Raw genomic sequence first — 21,697 nt, forward strand, 5'->3', positions numbered from 1 at the left:
ATAGCACTGGGAGAGGCATCAACTTTGGCTGGGTTTTGGAAGCAGCTGCTTCTTGTCTGTGTTGCAGAAATACCATAAGAGCAGATACAAGTTTGTGGGCCATTGGCATTTGCTTAGTGCTGGTGCTATTACTGCTGTCATTTAAGCAATGACATTAAAAAAAGAGCATCTTTTTGTAGGGAAGAGTGATGTAGGCTGGGCCTTGGAAGGTGACTTGTTCTATTAGGAGGCATTGGTAAGAACTCTTAATGTCCTGAAAATAAAAGCATTTATTAGCAAAAATGGTGAACAGATATCTTGAATTCTGAGTCTTTAACAATGCACAAAAACAGCAGTTCTTTACATGTTGTGTATTTAAGGTGTGTATTTCTGTGTGTGTTACCATCTACTTTACTCATTGGAGACTGCTGCTCTTTGCTGGGGCAGGACAGAGACAGGTCAGGAAAACAGAGCACTGTGAGGGTTACCCCACTCCACGCTTGAAGTGGTGTGTTAAGTCACAGTAATATTAAATTACTATAGCTAAATGAAACCTGTTTGGGGGTATTAAGATAGCCAGTGAACCTGCTGGCAACGGACTCCAGTTGAAGACCTGGGAGTTCTGTGCTGTTTCCGTCCATGTAAAGTCTCTATGTATTTTCTTTCTCTATAGAAAGATCTAGCTGTTAATACAGCAAACATGGGAGAGGTTACTTCTGGTTAATTCACCTAGCTTTCAAATATAATTTTTTCAGGTTGATACAGTTAATTATACTCACCCCCAATATTAAATATATTCACAGTTCTGATAGGATTTGCACAGAAGACTGCATTAAAATATCAGAAGTCTTTTTAAGACCTGTTTTACTGCTGAAAATTCTCAATTCCACAATTAGGCCCTATGTGATTATAGTACTGTCATTTAATTCCTCTTTGTTCCTTCTTTCCGTTGCTAATATATTCTTTAATAAAGTACCTTATTAAAAAGCTACTTTTGTTGTTTCGCTGTTACGTTCACATGGCCCTCTAACCTGATCCTAGATATTAAAAGCAATAATTGAGTTTGGTTTTGCCTTGTTGTGTTTTGCTGTGAATAGGCTCACATGTTTAATTTGGAGATAACTGGGACATCAAAATACACATAAACTGAATGGTTACAAACATTAACACTGGCTTACTCTCAATAAATAGTTAATATGTATTATTAATCCCGTAATAGTTAGCAATTCAGTAAGATCAAAGTAACATTTCTAAAAGATGCAGAGTTTTTAAACTTTTCTATGGATGTGTTGGTTTGGGGAAGTGACTTTATGACTTCTAAATTTGCAGTTCTTGGGTTTTGGCAGGTAAGGGACTAGTGAGTTAATAGACTGCTTTATGTAATGATGCAGATGTCATCTTGAAATATCTCCTAATGAAAATATTGACTGGGCAGAACTGTTACATCATTGTCACCATTTATAATAAAAAAATGCCTTATGTTGGAGACCATATTCATTAATGTGACCTTAAACATGACTTTGACTTAAGTGTTAAGTGCACGAGTGCAAAGCCTGAAGGAAAACAATTGCACGGGAGTTCACACTCCACTAAGACTGTACTTAAAATGACCACAGCTTTCTCATCCTGTTGGTTTTTATGAATGCTGTAATTGTACTTCAAGCTTCAAATCCATTGCTGATTTTTTTTTTTTTTTCTTCTCCGTTCTTTTCCAGAAAGATGAGGTGTACCTCAACTTGGTGCTGGACTATGTTCCTGAAACAGTATACAGAGTTGCCAGACATTATAGTCGGGCCAAACAGACACTCCCTATGATTTATGTCAAGGTAGGTAACTGACAGATGTGGTTAGATGAAGCAGGATACTATAGGAATGGACTTTGTAGATACCTCTTTACTGACATAATTCGTCTTCTGGAATTTTTAGGAGCACATACCTCTTGAGGCAAGAAAAAAAGAATAGAATTATTATTTGTATGGCAAAGGAAGAATAGAGGCTAGAGGCTTAAAACAATCACTCCTGATTTCTCACTTTACAAATTTCTTGTAATAGATGGGGGAGACCAAGCGGGAGGAGTGTTTTGTTTTTGAAGCATCTTAAATAGAGACTGACACCAGCCAGATGAGCAGCTTCAGTTTCCTGACATGATGAAGACACAATGGTACAAAGGTCAGGAACTCAAAGAGGATGTCAGGAAGATTAAGGAAGATTAATGTTCTCTTATTTGTTATCTTCCCCTTTTCCTGGCATATGAGTAAGGGTTCATGTGCTTCCGTTGTGGGCATGAAAAGCATTTTTTTTTTTTCCCACTTGGAGCTCATTTGCTCTTGTCTTGAAGAGCTACATGGCATAAGATGCTTGTGTGCACATTGTAGCCTCAAAAACCTCACTTAAGTTGTCTGCATCTTTTGTCATCTTTTATGAAGTGGTTAAAATGAATAAAATTTCTTCTTTTTTGTCAAACATGGGACCCAGTTGGGTCTTGTAGTTCCATTTCATGTATTGTGGTGGCCACAATCCACACGCTAGTGAATGATCGTGCTTTCACATGACAATAATTTGCTAACATGGCATCCAGGTAACATTAAATAGAAATCAGCAACAAATATTCCTGATTTCTATTGATTTCTCCAAATCCCTCTTTAAAAGTGTAATGTTTAATGTGAGGATAGGCTTAAAAACAAAACAACAAAAACACCTTTAATTTGATTGAAAGAAGGTGAAAGTTATTAGGAATAAAGCTACAAATAGTAATTATTCCAATAACAAAGTGTTATGCCATAACTGTATATGCATAAATTGTAAAGGGCGTGTCTTCTCAATAGGCAGCAGTGGTACCTGTTTTCAAGAAAGCACAAAATTTTATCATCCAGTAACAATTTCTACTGCAAGGTCACTGTGGTCTGTTGGTGGAACAGTGTGTCTTCAGGTTATATGCTCCTCAAAATATGTTGGTTTAGTTTTTGATAAATTGTTTATATATCTTTTGTCAGTACTCTTGCCCTAATTGTTCTTCATTATGGGAACTTGGGAAAAATTGTCATTACTTATACTTCGAAAATTCTGCTTCAACTCTTTCATGTTGCTGGATGCTTAGGACTTCCAGTTCCAGGTAATCTGGAAGGCTGTTCTATTTTTTTTTTGGCAAGTCAAGCCTTCCTCATACTCCTGCATTTAAAAAGATCATGTTACCTTGATGTCATTAAAGCTTTTGCAATTGTCCAGACATCTTGGCTACACAAAGGTCAGATCATACCTATTTGTTCACTTCTGTTTTGTACCTAGGCAGGCAGAGAGCTGCTCTTCTCTGGGTAACAAATTGTTAAAGAACTGCAGGGAAGCTTTTCTAGTAACCTTTTTGTTAAATTTCATTTGTAACTTAACATGCTATAAGAAATTCCTGGAAATTTTGGTTTTGCTGTGTGGAGATGAAAGGCATACTTTCTAAATCCCACATGTGTTGACTTGGCTCTTCAATTGAGAGCAGTCTTTTGCATTATTTTGCAATACACTTTTACAATGCATACTTAATGTGTTTAGAGCAGGCAGTTCAGAAAACATGTTTGTTTGCTTTTTTGTGCAGAGTTGTCGTTTTCAGAAACAAATATGAAAACCAAAGACCTAGCGCCAAAATTCAAGCAATTCTCCTCTGGCTTCTACCTTTCCCACAAACAAACAACAAAACACAAGGGAGAAAGTGTAAAGACAAAGATAGTGGTGAAAGCGAGGCAAATGTGACCTGATATCAATATCTAGCAATTGCACCCGGTTTTATAGACCATTAATGGTGAACTGTGGGATAATGTACTTAGAAAAAGAAAGCACGGAGGTGCATCTCTGGTACAATGTCCTGCCTGTAGCTTGATTTTTAAATGGAACCTTGTGGGGGACACAACAAAGATGGCAAATAACTTGGTAGCCTGTTGTCAACATAAAGGCATGGGAAGGCCTGTTTCTATGACTGTATATGCAATATAGCCCTAATTGTATCCAGCAGCTCTTTATTCTACATAGCCAGAGGTGTGTAGCTCCAGCAGCTGACCATCTTCCCCTTGCCCTGTGAAGCTCTTGGCTTCATAACATCTGATCAATGTTGCAGAGTCTAGTTGGAGGCCTGTAGTTAGTGGTGTTCCCCAGGGGTCAGTACTGTGTCCAGTCTTGTTTAATGTATTCATCAATGACCTGGATGAGGAGACTGAGGTACCCTCAGCAAGTTTGCTGGTGATACAAAACTGAGAGGAGTGGTTGATACAGCAGAAGGCTGTGCTGCTGTTCAGCAAGACCTGGACAGAAAAGAACCTGATAAAATTCAACAAGGGCAAGGGTAGGGTCCTGCACCTGAGGAGGAGTAACCCCAGGCACTAGTACAGGTTAGGAGTGGACCTGCTGGAAGGCAGTGCTACAGAGAAAGGACCTGGGAATCCTGGTGGACAACAGGTTGACCATGAGTCAGCAATGTGCCCTTGTGGCCAAGAAGGCCAATGGGATCTGGGGGTGGGGCATTAGGAAGAATGTGACCAGCAGGTTGAGGGAGGTTTATCCTCCCTCTCTACTCTGTCCTGGTGAGGCTGCATCTGGAGTACTGCGTCCAGTCCTGGGCTCCCCAGTTTAAGAAGGACAAGGAATTACTAAAAGGAGGCCAGTGGTGGGCTACAAAGATGATTAGGGGTCTGAAGCATCTTTCATAAGAGGAAAGGCTGAGAGAACTGGGTCTGTTCATCCTGGAGAAGAGAAGGCTGAGAGGTGATCTTATGCTTATAAATATCTCAAGAGTGGGTGTCAAGAGGATGGGACCAGACTCCTTTCAGTGGTGCCCAAAGATAGGATGAGGGGCAGTGGGCACAGACTGAAACATAGGAGGTTCCATCTGAACATGAGGAGAAACTTCTTCTCAGTGAGGGTGCCAGAGCCCTGGAACAGGCTGCCAGAGAGGTTGTGGAGTCTCCTTCTCTGGAGACACTCAAAACCTGCCTGGACACATTCCTGTATGATCTGCTCTGGGTGAACCTGCCTTAGCAGGTGGGTTGGACTAGATGATCTCCAGATGTCCCTTCCAACCCCAACCATTCTGTGATTCTGTGATCTCCCCCTTGCTGTGTTCCTCCCTGCTGAGGGGTTAACCAGCCTTGGAAAGGGGGCAGAGAAAACTCTCCTTCAGCATACTTGTTTGCTGTGCCTTACATAATATTATTCTGAACAGGTTTTTTAATCTACCTTCTCTTTTTGCCTGGAGATTTGAAATTAAATTGAGTCTGTACTGTCACCAAGAGAAACTGGGAGATTCACTCAAGTGACAGGCTGAGACACTACCATAGTCCTTGGGCAACATTCAGTGTTGTTAATAACTTCATCAACTAAAGGGTTTTTGTGGAGGTTCTCAGGGGACATGTTTTGTTTTGGGTTTTTTTTGTTTTGTTTGTTGGTTTGGGTTTTGTTCGTGAGGGTTTTCTTGGGGTTTTGTTTGTTTTGTGGTGGTTTTTGTTGTTGGGGGGGTTGTTGGGTCTTTTGGTTTGTTCATTTGGGTTTTTTTAATAATGTGGAATAGTCCATTTCTATGAGGAGGCTGATTTATAGAGCAAACTGAACACCTTTATTTTGTGTCTGTTTTTATGCCTACCATTATTTATGAATGTTGGGAAGCTGGCACAAATTTTTTTTTTATTTATGAATGTTGGGAAGCTGGCACAAATTTTTTTTTTTTTGGAGTTGTGCTCATTTTTAAAAGGACAAATGAACAAATTTGAACTGCCTGTGTGGTATGCGAATGCCTTGCCCATCTTTGTAGCACTAACATGCATTCAGTAGGGTCTTTTTTGAGTGTGTGTTTTGCTTCTGGTAAGAGTTTGTACTAAATTATTGTTTACCCAGTTTTGTCTGGGAAAGCACGCCTTATGCAATGTTTCTGTGTTCCAGTTGTACATGTATCAGCTGTTCCGGAGTTTAGCCTATATCCATTCCTTTGGGATCTGCCACCGGGATATAAAACCACAGAACCTCTTGCTGGACCCTGATACAGCTGTTCTAAAACTCTGTGACTTCGGAAGGTAAGTGCATCTGTGGCCTGAAATCTGGTTGGAAAGAGCTTACGTCAAACTGAACCTGGGTGCAACTTTGCAAAGAAATCCTCTATGTTCTTCATTTGTGGTTTTGAAAGAGGAATTATTAATACACTGTTTTCTTCTTAAGATTAGGTTATATGAAGGGAAGGGGAAAAGAGCTGGAAAAAGGATATCAGGAGGGAGAGAATTAAAGTTCAAGCCTGTTATTTATGCAGGTATTAGAAGAAGAAAATAAATACACTGTCACATATGGGAACTAGTATGCAGTGGAAAAATACCACCAAATATTAGGGTGAAGTGTGCCTGGGGAAGAGAGGACAGGCATAGTGGCATAGTAACCTATAAAGGCTAATGTTACACTTTATTGGTCTACTTGTATGTACACCAATTCACTTAATATTTCAGATACCATAGGGACTCAAGATCATAGAATCATAGAATAGTTTGGGTTGGAAGGGACCTCCAAAGGTCATCTAGTCCAACCCCCCTACAATGAGCAGGGACACCTTCAACTAGATCAGGTTGCTCACAGCCCCGTCCAGCCTGGCCTGGAATGTCTCCTGGGATGGGGCATCTACCACCTCTCTGGGCAACCTGTGCCAGTGTTTCACCATCACCATTGTAAAAAATTTCTTCCTCTGGTCTGTCCTGAATCTCCCCTCCTTTAGTTTAAAACCATTGCTCCTTGTTGTCTCACAACAGGCCCTGCTAAAAAGTCTGTCACCATCTTTCTTACAGGCCTCTTTCAAGCACTGAAAGGCCACATTAAGGTGTCCCTGGAGCCTTCTCTTCTCCAGGCTGAACAACCCTGACTCTCTCAGCCTGCCCTCACAGCAGAGCTGTTCCAGCCCTCTGATCATTTTTGTGGCCTCCTCTGGCCCCTCTCCACCAGGTCCATGTCTTTCCTGTACTGAGGGCTCCAGAGCTGGACACAGGACTCCAGGTGGGGTCTCACCAGAGCAGAGTAGAGGGGCAGAATCACCTCCCTCGACCTTCTGGCCACGCTCCTTTTGATGCAGCCCAAGATACAATTGGCCTTCTGGGCTGCAAGTGTACATTGCTACCTCATGTCCAATCTTTCATCCACTCATACCCTCAAGTCCTTCTCCGCAGGGCTGCTCTCAATCCCTTCATCTGCCAGCCTGTATTGATACTGGGAGTTGCCCCGACCCAGGTGCAGGACCTTGCACTTGACCTTGTTGAATCTCATGAGGTTTTCATGGGCCCACTTCTCAAGCTTGTTCAGGTCCCTCTGGATGGCATCCTGTCCCTCAGGTGTGTCAACTGCACCACTCAGCTTGGTGTCATCTGCAAACTTGCTGAGGGTGCACTTGGTCCCACTACGTAATTGATGAAGATATTAAACAGTATTGGTCTCAGCATGGACCCCTGAGAGACAGCAATTGTCACCGCTGTCCATCCAGACATTGGGCCATTGACCACCACTGTCTGGGTGTGACCATCTAGCCAGTTCCTCATCCACTGAACAGTCCACCTATCAAATCCATACCTCTCCAATTTAGAGAGAAGGATGTTGTGGGGGACCATGTGAGGGGCTTTACAGAAGTCCAGATAGACAACATCCGTAGCCCTTTTTTTGTCCACTGATGTAGTTACTCCACTGTAGAAGGCCACTAAGTTGGTCAGGCCGGACTCGCCCTTGGTAAAGCCTTACTGACTGTCCTGAATCACCCCTTTGTCCTCCATGTGCCTTAGCACAGCTTCTAGGAGGATCTGTTCCACGATTTTCCCAAGCACAGAGGTGAGGCTGACAGGCTGATAGTTCCCGTGGTGGTTCTTTATGCCGTTTTTAGAAATGGGTGCAATGTTTCCCTTTTTCCAGTCACCAGGGGCTTCACCTGACTGCCGTGACTTCTCAAATATCATGGAGAGTGGCTTGGCAATTACATCAGCCGATTTCCTCAGGACTCTGGAATTCATCTGATCAAGATTTATATGTATTCTGGTTCCTCAGGTGGTCATGAACCTGATCTTCTCTTACAGTGGGAGGGACTTTGCTCCTCCAGTCCCCATCTTGCAGTTGATCTACTCAAGAGGTGTAGGAAGAGAGCTTGACAGAGCTTACCAGTTTACCAGTCGTGCTCACGAGGGGGGCACACTTTCTTTGACCTTCCTTTTCTGGTTGATGTACCTGCAGAAGCTCTTGTTATTCTTTGCATCCCTTGCCAAGTTCAGCTCCAGCTGTGCCTTGACCTTCTCGGCCCCATCTCTGCACAACCAGGCAGTGTCCCTGTACTCTTCCTGGCATACCTGTCTCTGCTTCCACTGCCTGTGCATTTCCATCTTGCCCTTCAGTTTGACCAGCAGGTCTTGCAATTCTGTGACTCAGCCATGCCAGCCCCTTGGACAGCCCGTAGTAGACACCAACCACAAGGTTCCGCTTGTTGCCTCAGTCTCCGATTCTCACCCATAAGCTTTCAGCCTGCTCACAGCTATTCCTCAGAAGCAGCTCTTCACACTCTCTCCATATCTTGATGTAAAGGACAACCCCTCCATCCTTCTTTCCTTGCCTGTCCCTTCTGAACAGCCTGTAGCCATCAATCACCACACTCTAGGCATGGGATCTGTCCCACCAAGTTTCAGTAAAGGCCACTAGGTTGTAGCCTTCTAACAGCCTGGTGGCTTCCAGCTCCTCCTGTTTGTTGCCCGTGTTGTGTGCGTTGGTATAGAGGCACTTCAGCTGGGCTGTCAGCTGCATCACCTTCTTGAGGAACACCCCTTAATTCCTTTGAAATATTTCACTGGTGTTTCCCTATTGGCCTCTATAACCTCAGGAGCCTCTGGCTTATCTCCATGAGATTTCAAGTGTGCTCCAATGAGGCCAGCACGTCCCAGGGCCACCAGCTGAGGGTCCTCCCTAGCACCTCACCCCTCTATCCTTGGCATCTCATCCCACAGCTTGTCACAGGTGAGCCTGATATTTCTCCTGCCCCCATCATGTCTAATTTAAAGCTCTGTTTATGAGCCCCACTAGCTCATGTTCAAAGACCCTACTCCTCCTTTGAGAAACCACACTTCTAATGAAGCTCCTAAATAATGGATGTCTGTATTATAGTTTCCAATGGCACATTTATTTCCCATATCTTCCATTCAAGCGGATCACCTTTAGAGTCCAGCCCCGTCTTAGAACTGATACAGAAATTCTGGGAATCAACACTGAGACAGGAGACAGGTTTCTGGTGGGGGAATTTCAGTCTTTAAATTGTGCTATAACTTTGCAGACTAAAATAGTTAGGGCATATGTGTGAGAGGTCACGGAAGCTGATGTTGCTAAATTTGCTTGCCTGTAGTGAGTAGGAATGTCGGATGGTTATTCAAGCAGTGCATCGTCATGCCTGGTGGCTTGGGAATCTCCTCCACAGCGCTACCTCACCAGTGCTGGCACAAAATAGGAATTGCACTCAAACTCAAAAGTAACAATGCATTAAAAGGTGGTACTTCTCTGTGGGAATTTGTTAATTGTAGTTTCTACTAGAAAACAGAAAACGGAGACTTTAACTAGGGTAAATGGTTGGTGAGAGTCCTTATTCCCTGAAGGCTGAGAAGAGTTTCCTGAAGGCCGGACATTGGATTTGTCTGGCTTGCCTTTCAGCTCAGTTTGGTGCTACTTACTTGAATGCCATATTTCTGAAAGGCTAGTTTTCATTCCGTATAACTCTTGGTGTTAATTAAGAAAGAAGTATAACATGTTCATAGACTCATGTTCCAAAAGTAATGTGCTCTCGTGCCTTTATTTTCTGAAATTCTTTCAAAGGTAATGGTTAGGGCAATACTGTAGGTTAGATACTTTGTGGCTAATCTGTTGCAGTACAAATTAAACCTTGATGTTAGTTATGGATCACTAACACGTGACTATAATGGCAAAGTTTCTTTCCTTTGTCTCCTCATACCTCTTCTGCCTCATACCTCACTCCCTTAAACAGCAAAGATCCATTAATTTCTGATGGAAATTTAAAAAAAAAATAAAATAAATAAATCAAAACCCCTACTCTCAGTTCTGGTGAGTATCCAGAGCTTTTGAACCTTAAAAGGTAACTATGTTTGACTGCAACATATTCTGTCCTCTTTTTCTTTGTAAACCAACCTTTGCGCCTGGCAAAAGACAACTGCCAGCCAAAAATCTGACCCTATATATTGCCTAGATTGTAGTCAGAATTTCCTTTGCTATGTCTAATATAAGGTAGTTTCTTGATGGATTGGACTGATTTCATGGTAAGTCATTGAGTCGGTGCCTTGCATCAACTTGGAAGAACACAGTACTTTAGCATTTAGGAACTGAGTGTGGGTGAAGAGTGCCCAAGCTTAATGTTGGTCTGTATTGCAATACTGTGAAACTATTCATTACTGAAAGATTTGTTTCCTTTTCAGTGCAAAACAGCTGGTTCGTGGAGAACCTAATGTCTCATACATCTGCTCTCGGTACTACAGGGCACCAGAGTTGATCTTTGGAGCCACGGATTATACCTCCAGTATAGGTATGTATGTGTATTTGTTGAAATCTATACCAACTGCTTGAGTTTTTTGTTCTGTAGTTAAGTTTAAAGGTTTCCAGAAATCTTGCATATAATCCCCAGAGGCAGAATTCTATTGTCAGTGGGCAGATACAACTTCTTAACAAAATATACACATTTTGTACACAGCTGCTGTGATTTCTATGCTTTTTGAGATTTCGTTGTCAATTACATTAGGAAAGGGGCTTTTTTAATATACGGGAGAAATCTGATTTCAAACAAAAGTCCAGTTAGTTTTGGCATTTAGTCTAAAAGTAGGTATGAGATCTCAAGCCAGAAAAGCATTTTGACTTAAAGTAACTATAAAGAATGACCGTAGAAATATGAACTACTGCTTCTGAATGCTGTGATTTAGACACAAATAATTCTGTAACTTATTTACTTGGCTTTTAGTAGAGAGCTCTTAGTGGGAAGGAAAATGTGGCCTAATGACGGGCTTTAAACTCTCTTGACGTTTTTAATATATAGTGTACGACAGTCTTTCTGATTTCACGTATTCTGATAACTTTTGCTGTTCTTTAGTCATTAAGCTTGAACACAAAGACGACTTCTTTCTAATATCTGGCACACGGCTGTCTCATGGAAATGTTAGGGAAGCTGGAAGTTTTGGCAGAGGACAGGGAGCACGTGGGTTTTCTTACAGTGGAGTCCTAAATACGAACAGCAAAATGAAGAGTCATTAAAATGAACATCAGTGTGTCAGCTGGTTGTGGGTAACTTCTTCCGTTTTTTTAGTGAAGTTATTTCCTGGGCTGCTTCTGGGTGCTAGCAGTATAGATGGGATTTGACTCTCAGGTTCCCCAGTACTGTGCTAAGCTTTTACCTTGCTGACGGACTTGAGTCACTTAGGCAAGGTATAATATGTCCAAAAGGATTTGGAGATCACAGTAAGTCTTGGCAGGATATGTTTATAACCAGTTAAAGTACTTTTAAAGTTAGTATGTTCTAACTAGTGCTAACTCAATAGCTGGCTGGCTCATCTGAACTCCGCATTTCTTTGAGAACAGAAGCATTCCTGAAGACTTTCCTGCCCTCGCTGTTTTTTTTTTCCATTATTTATTCTTCAGTATGTATTATAGCAACACTTATATATCTCCCCGGTAGGAAAGAAGAGGCAGAACCGTAAGAAGTCTGGGGAAGGTAATGACACAAAGATAAAAGGGCAGAACTTACTTAATGGTGGCTGCTGCCAAAAGTGGCAGCCCCAGCCCTGTTCTTTCTTGCCCTTACATACCCTGGCTTTCATGGTTTAGTGTTTAATGCACCAATGCAGCTTCCACTGACAGGAGACTGTAGTGTATCTTTCTGCTACATTAGTGAGTTGAATCAGCATTACTGTGTAGTTTGATAAGCAGCAGAGCACCGGTAAAAGCAATGTGGTGGGAGCTTATGAGTGAGAAGAAGATGGCTGGTCCTGGTTGACATCTTTTTGCCAGCTGAGAGCTGATAGATTGGCTGAGCTGCCTTATCAGAGTGCACCAAGACAGCTTGTTTCAGAGGATAAGTGCATAAAACAAATATTTTAGGTGTCACCAGAAGAGACTGCTTTATAGATAAGCCTGTGAAATGTCTCTTGCTCCAAATGAATAATGACTTTAATCTTAAACTTTTTTGCAGAACCCATTTAAAGTTGCTCTTCCCATTTTTGTTTTCTTATCTATGAGCCCCTACAGTAGCTCTAATGAAAATATTCTTAAGTGAGGAGTCCATTTTCCACTTGCCAAAAACATCAAGAGTTTCAATCGTCGTTCAGAGTTTCTCGTGCCCCCAAAAAAAACCCCTCTCCCCCCAGGCCTCTTCTCTGAAACTTGCACGGAATAGCTTAAAAATTAAGTTCAGCAAATACTCTTTCCTTTCTATCCTTTACTCCCTTTACTTCCTTCTCAAGAGAATATTTGCATTTGAGAGCTGAGAAGTAATAAAACACTTTTACAAACTTACTTTGCTGTTTCCCAGAATTCTGCAATATGTTAGAATTTCAAGGGTTTAGGTTTGTGATGCTGTTGTTTCCAGTGGTGGTAAATACCAGGATATTCCTTAGTTCTTGCTAGATAGGCAGCAACAGCACTTAGTGGGAAATCTTCCCTATTTCACGTGGGATTGCTCATCTGAACTCAACCACCATTATTTGTACACCAACCAACAAGCACAGATAGGTTTCTCAAAAGAGAGGGAGAGGAAGGAACGTTTAATTATCAGTACTTTATCCATAGCTCAAAGTATAGGGAACTGTGAAATGCTTCAGTATTGTAATGCCGCGTTTTAACGCTTTTTTTTGCTGTGTGAATGTGCTTGTGCTTTCTACTTCTTGTTTTCTTCTGAAGTGTTAGCACAACAGCCTTTTCCTGCTAGAGTCTTTTTCTCTGTATAAGAATCCACTTGCATGTGTGTTATGTGGTAATAAAAACTGAGTTTATGTGTAAAGTAGGGATCTTCACTCCTCTGTTTAAATATACTATCTTAAAACTACATTAAAAATAAAATCAGTGAAGAATATGAAGCCAGACAGTGTTCTACTTAGAACTTTTCTATATGTTATCTGTGAGGCATCCATCTGTTTTCCTAAGGTTTTTGCTGTTTGCTAACATTACTGCAGGGCTTATTATTGTAATGCACTGCAATATAGCATCTGTCATCTGCCTGTGTTACAATTTTAAGGGATTTTTTTTCAGTGGTCAGGCACAAACATTCATGTCGCTTGGATACCTTCATAGGTTGTACAATTTGGGCTTTCATGCACCTTTGACTGTGAATTCTGCAAGCATGTGCATGTCCCTAAAGCTTGTTGGGGATGGTACATAGTTTTGTTCCTGCAGCTGATTTGCAGGAGGCTTTTTTTGCAAACCAAGCCCTTCAGCTATCACTTGACAGCATTTTGGCTGAAGCTTCTTCCTTGCAGGTCTGTGTGTGTTGCGCCATCCCAGAGTATGTTGCTGGCATGCTGCTGTCTGCTCTGGTCATATGGATGCTGTTGGCTACTGAAAAACAGTGCGATGGCTGCCCACATTCCCCTACAACGTCCTGGGACAAACATAGGTGCTGGAGCAGGGGTGGATGCAGATGTCTGTTGCCACATGATCCTCTTGCGTAAAAAGAAGCCCTGCAGTTAAGGTCTACCTCCATAACGTGCCTTTTTTCTTTTTTTTTTTCTTTTTTTTTTTTTTTGTGAAGTTATCAGTGATGGGGCAATGGAGGACTCACCACAACATGGCAGTGTTTCTGCATAACAAGGATCTGCTGGTCTCAGCACGTTTTCTCTGTCATTGCGCTGGTGGGAGTTGAGAGTGTTCCAGGGGGAACATTTATAGCCACTGGCAGGGAAAGATTGACCTGCGTGGCTGTATTGCTGGCTTCTCTTGGGGTGTCCAAAAATAAGTATCATGAAGTTATTCATTCACTTTCCTAGCAAGCACTGAGACAGAGGGAAAGAGTATTTCACCTCAGCAGCTTGGAGCAGAAGCTCCTCTGGAGGCGTGTGTAGTCAGGCTATCGCAGAGTTTCTTGGGGAAGAACCACAAGATGTGTCCCAAACCTGTTGCCAAGCAGTGAAAAGTATTTGCCTCTGTGTCTCGGATGGCAACTTCTAATGCTGAAAATAAGCATGTGCGTTAATTTACTGAGGTAGTCTATCGCCTCTCATTGTAGTTTTATCTCTTCATTGCAGAAGAATACAGATACTTGCATTTAGCTTTTGTTCCAAATACTGGATCAAGCATGGTTTTCCAAGTGTTTTCAGGCTTCAGCCTCATTCTGTCTCCATAATGTGTGGATCTGTGGTGACTTGATGTGCAAAACTTGCACCAATGTAGCACACATGCCTGTAATCCAGAATTTTGTTCTCTCTCTGACATCCCCAAAATTGTTCCAAACAAGCAGCAATGAAAAGCACTTCAGGCTCTGGCATTTGGCAACTAGAAGCTGCTGATTTTGATTTCCTAGAGCTGCTTTTCTGACTCCTGGTTTCTTCCTGCTAGTTTGTTTCACTGTTTCCAGAGCAGCAACTTTGAGTTGCCTCCAAGATGAAGGAAGTATATCAAGATCAAGGGATAGTGAGGCAGAGATGAATAGATGAAAGAAAAAGTGGATAGGTAAATGTGCCCCATAAAATGTCAGATCAAGTAAAGTTCTTAATATGTACTAAATGGATGAGAGCAGGCTCAACTTTTTTTTTAAAATTTTTAAAATTTTTTTCCCCTCTTCATGCCTTCCAAGTAACAAGTTAAGAGCTGGAGTGTAATACAGTGTATGGTGCTTTTGTGGTGAAGAGGAGGGCCAGCTTCTCAGCTTAGAAAGACAGAGTTTGAGATCACAAAAATGAAATTTGTGGACAGGGTATTCTGTTACAGACAGCCGGAAGTTACCTTTGTCCACTTGTAGAATTAAAGCTAAGGAGTGTATTTTTCAGGTAGCCTTGCCAGATGCCTCTTCCTGAAGAGAAATTTTCTTTTTCTTACCTTCTCTAATGCTGGAATGGCATTCAACAGCAAGGGTTATACAGATGATATTGTTAGACAAATTAATGTCCACCTAACAACTGTGAGGATCAATAAAGCAACAGGAGCTTAATTTAAGAAAAGTTTTGTAGTGTAAGAGGCTATGTGAATTTTTGTGTGCTTAAATCAGTGCAGGTAGTTGACATGATAATGGTATTTGTCTAAGTGTTCTTCAGTCTACAAAAGATATGGCATTAACTACTATTACAATGTGTGAAAGCTATCTGAAATAAGCTTATTTGAAGGTTGGTTTTGGCCAGCAGTTGCGTTTACTGTCCATATTGGTTAGACTACATTTCACTGAAGGTTTGAAACAGGTAGCCTTACCTACCTTCTTCTATATAAAATTGATAGTTTTCTGTATTTTCTCCTAAAATTTCACATTATCCCAAGTAGTTTAGCGTAAGGATGATTTGTTGACTTGTTTTCTTAAAAGGTTCTCTCTTACCTTGTGTATTAACTAGTTTAAAGCATAGAATCATTTCAGTTGGAAGAGACCCTCAGGATCATCGAGTCCATCATGTGGATGATAGTCCTATTTTGCCTTAATTAAATTCCACATATTAAAAACAAATAGTTCAGAAAATGCTTCTCTTCCCATGGGAGCAAGTAGTTACTCCACGAGCTTGCTCTGAAAGATTATTAACCTATAATTGTTAGCTGTGACTGTGCTAAGGCAGAAAAGGGTCTTGAAAGGAGTTATCAAAAACTAATATTGACTACCTTATCACTTCTCTTAAGTAACACGTCTTAAAATATAGAATTTAGTACATTCAGTACTTCAGGCGTGAGAAAATGTTACCACCCAAATTTGGAAGATAAATTTTGAAATGCCATATTCAAAGCTGGGAGGGGAAGGTAAGCTATCCTGGAGTCAAATTTTAGTCCTGTTAAAGTCAATGGCATAAATTCCATCAAGTTTCAGCAGAGCTGAAATTTCCCAGTTTCTTCCTTATTGTACATTGCTCATCAGAGCTGTATAAACACCTGTGTAAATTGTGTTTTGTTGCCATCCCTGCCTGGAGCTGCTGAAGTTAGCCTCTGCTCTCTGGCTTTCCTTGAGGATGCTTCCAGGGTTCGTTTGCTTCCTTGCCCAGGAAACATTGCACAAATCCTAATCTGGAAGTCAGTGAAATTGCACTCCTGAAAACAGTTGTGTTTTTTTGGAACGCCTGTAGCTTATTTCAGTGTGTGTTTAAACTGTTAGCAAGGAAAATCAAGGAAAATTAAGACTTTTAACAAGTCATTAAATCACCTCATTTGGAAGATTTTGCTGAATGAAGAACAGCTACATAGCTTCCGATGGATTTGTTCTGTGCTTGATGGATTATACCCATCACAAACACAACAAGTATTCCTCAGACTTCCCCAACTATTTCCTCATGACTTACATATTTTTCTCCTCTCTCTCTCTCTCTCTCCTGTGATGCCCTCAGCTTTCTCATGTACCTTCTGCTGTTTCTGCTTGACCTTCTTGCTTAAGCAAGGACCTGCACATCCTTCGACATGTTTGCAGCTGCAGTTTTGCAGGCTGGGAGCAAGCCCGGTGCGTTCCATAGGGACTGAGCCCCCCTCTCCGCAGCAGCAACACTGATGCGTGCTCTCCCCACTGCTGCTATAAAACTTCTGTAATGGATTCGAGACTTCTGCCTTTCAGACTTGTCTGAAATTGGCTGGTGGAGTGCAAAGGCATTTAGGGAGACTGGGAAAGGATAAAACAGCACAAAGCCAACTTCATGGAGCAGTCAGACCAGGGGCTTATTTAAAGTAGTTTTTAAAAGCAACGGTCTAATTCAGAAAAAAATCATGCTAGCATAGTTTCAAAATATTTAAAAGGAAGCGAGCTGTGAACGCTGACTTACTCTCATGTCAGCTTTGGGTTTGTCTGTGTTCTGTCAAATATTTTTCATATATTGTTTGTTTTTCAGCATAAAATAAGGATTGAAGTTGTAAATAATGATTATAGCTTTGAGGTACCACATGCTTTGTATACTCAGTGTAAAGGACTTCGCTTTTTCAAAATCCTTTAAGGTGCCTTTAAATATTCTTAAGTTACAGTACTGCTTAGTACATTTAATCTGTTTCTTCAATACTTCTGAAGAAATCTGTGCTATCTTTTGAACTGTTACGTAATTTCCTATAAACACTCCATTACTGCTGGAGTCCAGGTGATTTAATTGCTGGTGGATGCTGCTTTTTAGTTGGTGCTTTGGGAAGGGTTCCAAACCGGGGTTCTGTTGGTCTGTCCACTGGGTTATTGATATCAGAAGGGACAGACTCTGTTCTTCTTATTTTTGCTATGGGAAACAATACTGTGCTATAAACACAGTATGCATAGGATGACGTAAACAGTGATTCTTTGCGTCATGATTTTGTTGTGTGTTAGTCCAACAACAGGAGCTATCAGAGAAAGATGTCATTTAGCAGTCAGATGCAATTGAATGTTCTTTACACCTTGGTGGCTATGTCAGCTTCTATTAAATATGATCCAAAGCATAATCTGGTATGCTTGCTTGTTGAAATTTGAGGCTCAGACCTCAGATTATTTCTGGTTGCTGTTTGTATTGTAAGTAGTTGCTTTTCAGGATAAACCCAGATGCAGTTTGTACTAAGGCATTATGTAGAATTACATCAATTTGACTTAGAGGTGAATGATTTAGAAAGCTGCAATAATAAGCAGTGCTTTTGGCCTACCATATGTTATGATTGAACCATATCTTTCTTGAGAAGGAGAAAAGGTATTTTTGCATAGCCCCTCTTTTTCACTTAGAAATGGGGGAAGGAAAAGTCTGTTCTAACTTGCAGATTATTTTGTTATCAATCTTGAATTCCTGAATGTATGTTTGTTTTTTGCATCAGTCTCTAGTGGTTGTGAAAAAGTGATAATAGACTGTGTAGAGAACTGTCAGAGACATTTTCCTTACACAGACCTTTAGCCATAACTGACACTGTTGTGTGTATCCAGCTTCCCAATGGCATAGTTTAAACACACTAGAGGAAGAAGGATCTGTGTCACAGTGTGGGTTATCTCAGGTTGGAACAGGCCTCAGGAGGCAAATTCTCTGGGTTTTGGATTGTGGTGATGCAACTGTTATTTAGCAGGGGAAGGTTGGCTTGTAACAGCAGATGAGACTTCAAAGAAAGATGGGTGGAGGGGGACTGGTTTTGTTCTTTTCCCTTTTGGGGCACTACAGTATTGTAGGCTTTGCAAATCTTCCCTTACTGATTGCTTGTTTGAGGTTAGATTTTTTGTGTGTGTGTGTCATGTTTCAGGTATACATTGAACAAACGATGACTTTCTAGAAAACCTTTTAGTCAATCTATTTTTTGGAGAAACAGTTATGTCTGCATCTAGGTACAATACTTTTATGGTGTTGAACAGCTTAAACTTCAGTGTTTGGTGTGCAGTTACAGTAGACTCTCTACAGACATCTGCTATGCAGTGTTTACTGCATTTGCTTCATTAGATTTTTCATTTGAATTAACTATTTTTCAAAAATAAAATGCTCTATTCTGCAGTACACTTAAACATTTTAAAGTTGCTGTCGTAGTATTTAATTGTCTTATTTATATGTAAGAAGATATACCTGTAATAGATTATGAAAATTTTCTTCATGTACAGGAGTAGCTGCTAGTGACTACTTGTGGCTTTTGATACCTGTATGAAAATTAGTTGATGCTAATCAACTAATGGATGCTATTGACCTGATCTATGATTTGCAGTTCTGTTGTCCAGCCAGGTTTGCAAATGGAATTGGGATAAAGATTAGGTCTTGATGTGACTGAGTTGGAGAGGCTGTCTCCCAGATCCCTTAACCATCATGTACAGAAGGTTACAAGTAATACTTTTGCAGCAATGTTTCATCTGCTAGTGAATATGTGCTTTCAATATATGGATGAAAAATTTAGTCTGTTCAACATTCAGAAACAGTAAAAACATCAGCTGTTGTGGTGGATGATACCTGTGTATAGTTCATGATCAATGTGGTTTTAAAACAACACAGGGTTTTGGGGAATTCTTAATTTTCAGGTGGCAAGTGTTCTCATGTCTTTTCCCTACATGTATAAGTTTTGATATCAATATATTATGGCATTTAACATTATTTTCCAGTTCTCTTCTCATCGTTTGACTTCTAAGACTGTCTGCCCACCATTGCTTTATGCCAAATGTCTGTGTTTTCTAGATTAAAATTTAGGAGAAGAATGTGTTTTATTTTTAGCTGTGTTATACATGCTATTAAACATGGCAAAGAATAAAGTAAGTAGTTTAAAATTGCTGTGTTTTGTATAAATGGCCTAATGTGTACCTCTTACTGATGCCTTTCCCTGTCTTCCACTTTCCTCTGTTTAGATGTGTGGTCAGCAGGCTGTGTATTGGCTGAACTGTTACTAGGACAACCAATCTTTCCAGGTGACAGTGGTGTGGATCAGTTGGTGGAAATAATCAAGGTATGGAATTTTAAGTGTTGTTTTCGTTGCATTGTTCCTTGGGAATCAGCATGAAAATATGCATTGTTATAAACTTGTCAACATATATATAAACTTGTCAACATGTATATTCTGTCACCATTGCACAGGGTGTTGCATGTAAACTGTGTTCGAAAACACTTCTCATGTTTTTTTTGAGAACTTGATCATCTCTATTGGCCCTCTTGCAGGATGCATAATGATATATCATCTTTTAATTATATAGCTCTTTCCCTCTTAAAGGACTGCACTTTCAGTGTTCTTGGAAATAGTGCTTACATACTAAGCCAATATTTATTAATGTGTGATTTTTCATTCTTTAAGAATCTGGCTCTTTTTCCTTTGTTGAATGCAATTAGCACTTGGCTTTGGAAACGGTGTTATTAAATTTCCTTGTGCCAGATTTATCACATATGTAGCCTTCTTTTCTTCTTCCTTCCTTCCAGCTCTTTGAGGTGGAAGGTGAGAAAGGGCACTCCTTTTTGTAGATGGAGAAACGGGAAATGTAGGGCAAAGGTACCTTCCACCTGAAGAGTCTTGTTTTTCGAGTGAAAAAGACCTAATATTTTAAAATACATAACATTTATACATCCCTTATGTCCAAACACATCTTGATTGACTTCATTTGGTAAGCTGTGAATATTCTGTGATTCTCAAATTAGAGGCATGGAAGAACAATTCATAGCTTAAAAGACTGGTATCTGATTTTCCAGCACTGTAGTCTCCTGTGCTTCCTTCAACTTCTGCAATGAAGGAGGAAGAAATATTTCTAGAGAGAAGTATTATTTTTCCTCTGAATCTATACTATGCACATAATAAGATGGGAGTATTACAGAGGATAAGATGTGTGCTGTTCAGCTTTATTGATTTCATCACCACAAGGAGATTTCCTCTTGGAAATCAGTTTTGCCACTTAGTTGCCACCTTGACGCATATATATTTGTGTGGCATGCATGTGAAAACCCCCTCAAAACCAAAATGTGTGGTTGGAAGAGTAGAACGTCTTATTTACATCTGTGTTATTCAGTAGAAGAGCAGCTAGTGTCTTTGTCCCTGTCCTAACAGAGTGACACCAACCGATGCCAAGTAGTCATTCTCCTGCATGGAGGACATGGGCCAGTGAGGCTCAGTGTGCTCTGACCTTTCTAGGCTCTCTCTATGTCTCCTCCAGCCTTTGACCGTGTAAACCTAGCTTCTGTTACAGTGGGTTTCTGTCTTACCAGAAATCCTCCAGCCAACAACTTTCCTCTGAAGGCTCCATGCCTTGCACCTACTTCTATGCCTTTCTTGATTTCTTACCTTTCTACCCAGTGTTATTTCAAGCTCAGCATACCCAAGTTGGGGCATTTTACGTAGGGAACACTAGTGGGAAAAGCAGAGTTGCTGTCAGAAGTAGGGCTGATGATGGCACAAGTGACAGGGTTTTTTTCCTTTTGAGAAGTGTGTTGGAGCACTGCGCTGCTTTCTGCTACACTGCTTTTGTGAGATGTGAAATGGTCCCTGTGAACACTTCAGGTGGGCAGAGTTCCTCAGGAGTTTGTGCAATAACCTGTGGTGTTTGCCTTTGGACATTTTGAAAAAGTGCCGTTTTGTTTCTTGATTGATGTCTGCAGTCCTGAGAAACTACATCTAATGAGCTTTTTGTAAATAAATCTGCTTATATCATCTGTGAACTAATAATTTTATGGCACATATGTGCTCCAATTGTGATGATTCTGCTTCGCTTACACTTAAGTTATATTGAAGCAGAGAAGTACTTTAATAAAATTGCTGATAGCCTAGGTATCATCTGTGGTTTCTTTAAATGACCCTACCATGACTGGTGTGATAACTTGATAATTTTTATTGGCCAATTTGTAGCTGAATACATAGTACTGGAAAACTAGTGTTACCTGTCACAACAGCTGGAGGAGTATCTGATGTTAAGGCTTGAACTTCAGTAAGTTATAGCTTGAGATGATGATTTTCACATCTGCAGAAACAAATTTCTGAATCTTTTTTTTTGGAAGTAGAAAGGAAGATACTGAATGATCATCCACACTTATGTTGTGCTGGGGTTTTCTCATCTTCTGTTAGATAGGTAGACCCCTACGTGTAGAAATTAAGTGAAACAAACATAGGGATAACTCCATTTTATAGTGTGCTTGGCGTCTTCAATTAAAAAGTT

General features: G+C 40.7%; 1 protein-coding gene across 3 annotated transcripts in view; it reads left to right on the plus strand.

Moving 5' to 3' along the window:
* The window catches only part of GSK3B (glycogen synthase kinase 3 beta), a 158,900-nt gene that overhangs the window by 95,869 nt on the left and 41,334 nt on the right, over nt 1-21,697 (plus strand). For all 3 annotated transcript variants that reach the window (XM_065631626.1, XM_065631608.1, XM_065631617.1), the window contains exons 4-7: nt 1,695-1,805; nt 5,893-6,023; nt 10,428-10,534; nt 19,415-19,512. In XM_065631626.1, coding sequence (XP_065487698.1) covers nt 1,695-1,805; nt 5,893-6,023; nt 10,428-10,534; nt 19,415-19,512 — 447 coding nt within the window. The remainder of the gene's footprint in view (nt 1-1,694; nt 1,806-5,892; nt 6,024-10,427; nt 10,535-19,414; nt 19,513-21,697) is intronic.

This window comes from Caloenas nicobarica, chromosome 1, assembly GCF_036013445.1.
Source record: "Caloenas nicobarica isolate bCalNic1 chromosome 1, bCalNic1.hap1, whole genome shotgun sequence".
Lineage (NCBI taxonomy): Eukaryota > Metazoa > Chordata > Aves > Columbiformes > Columbidae > Caloenas > Caloenas nicobarica.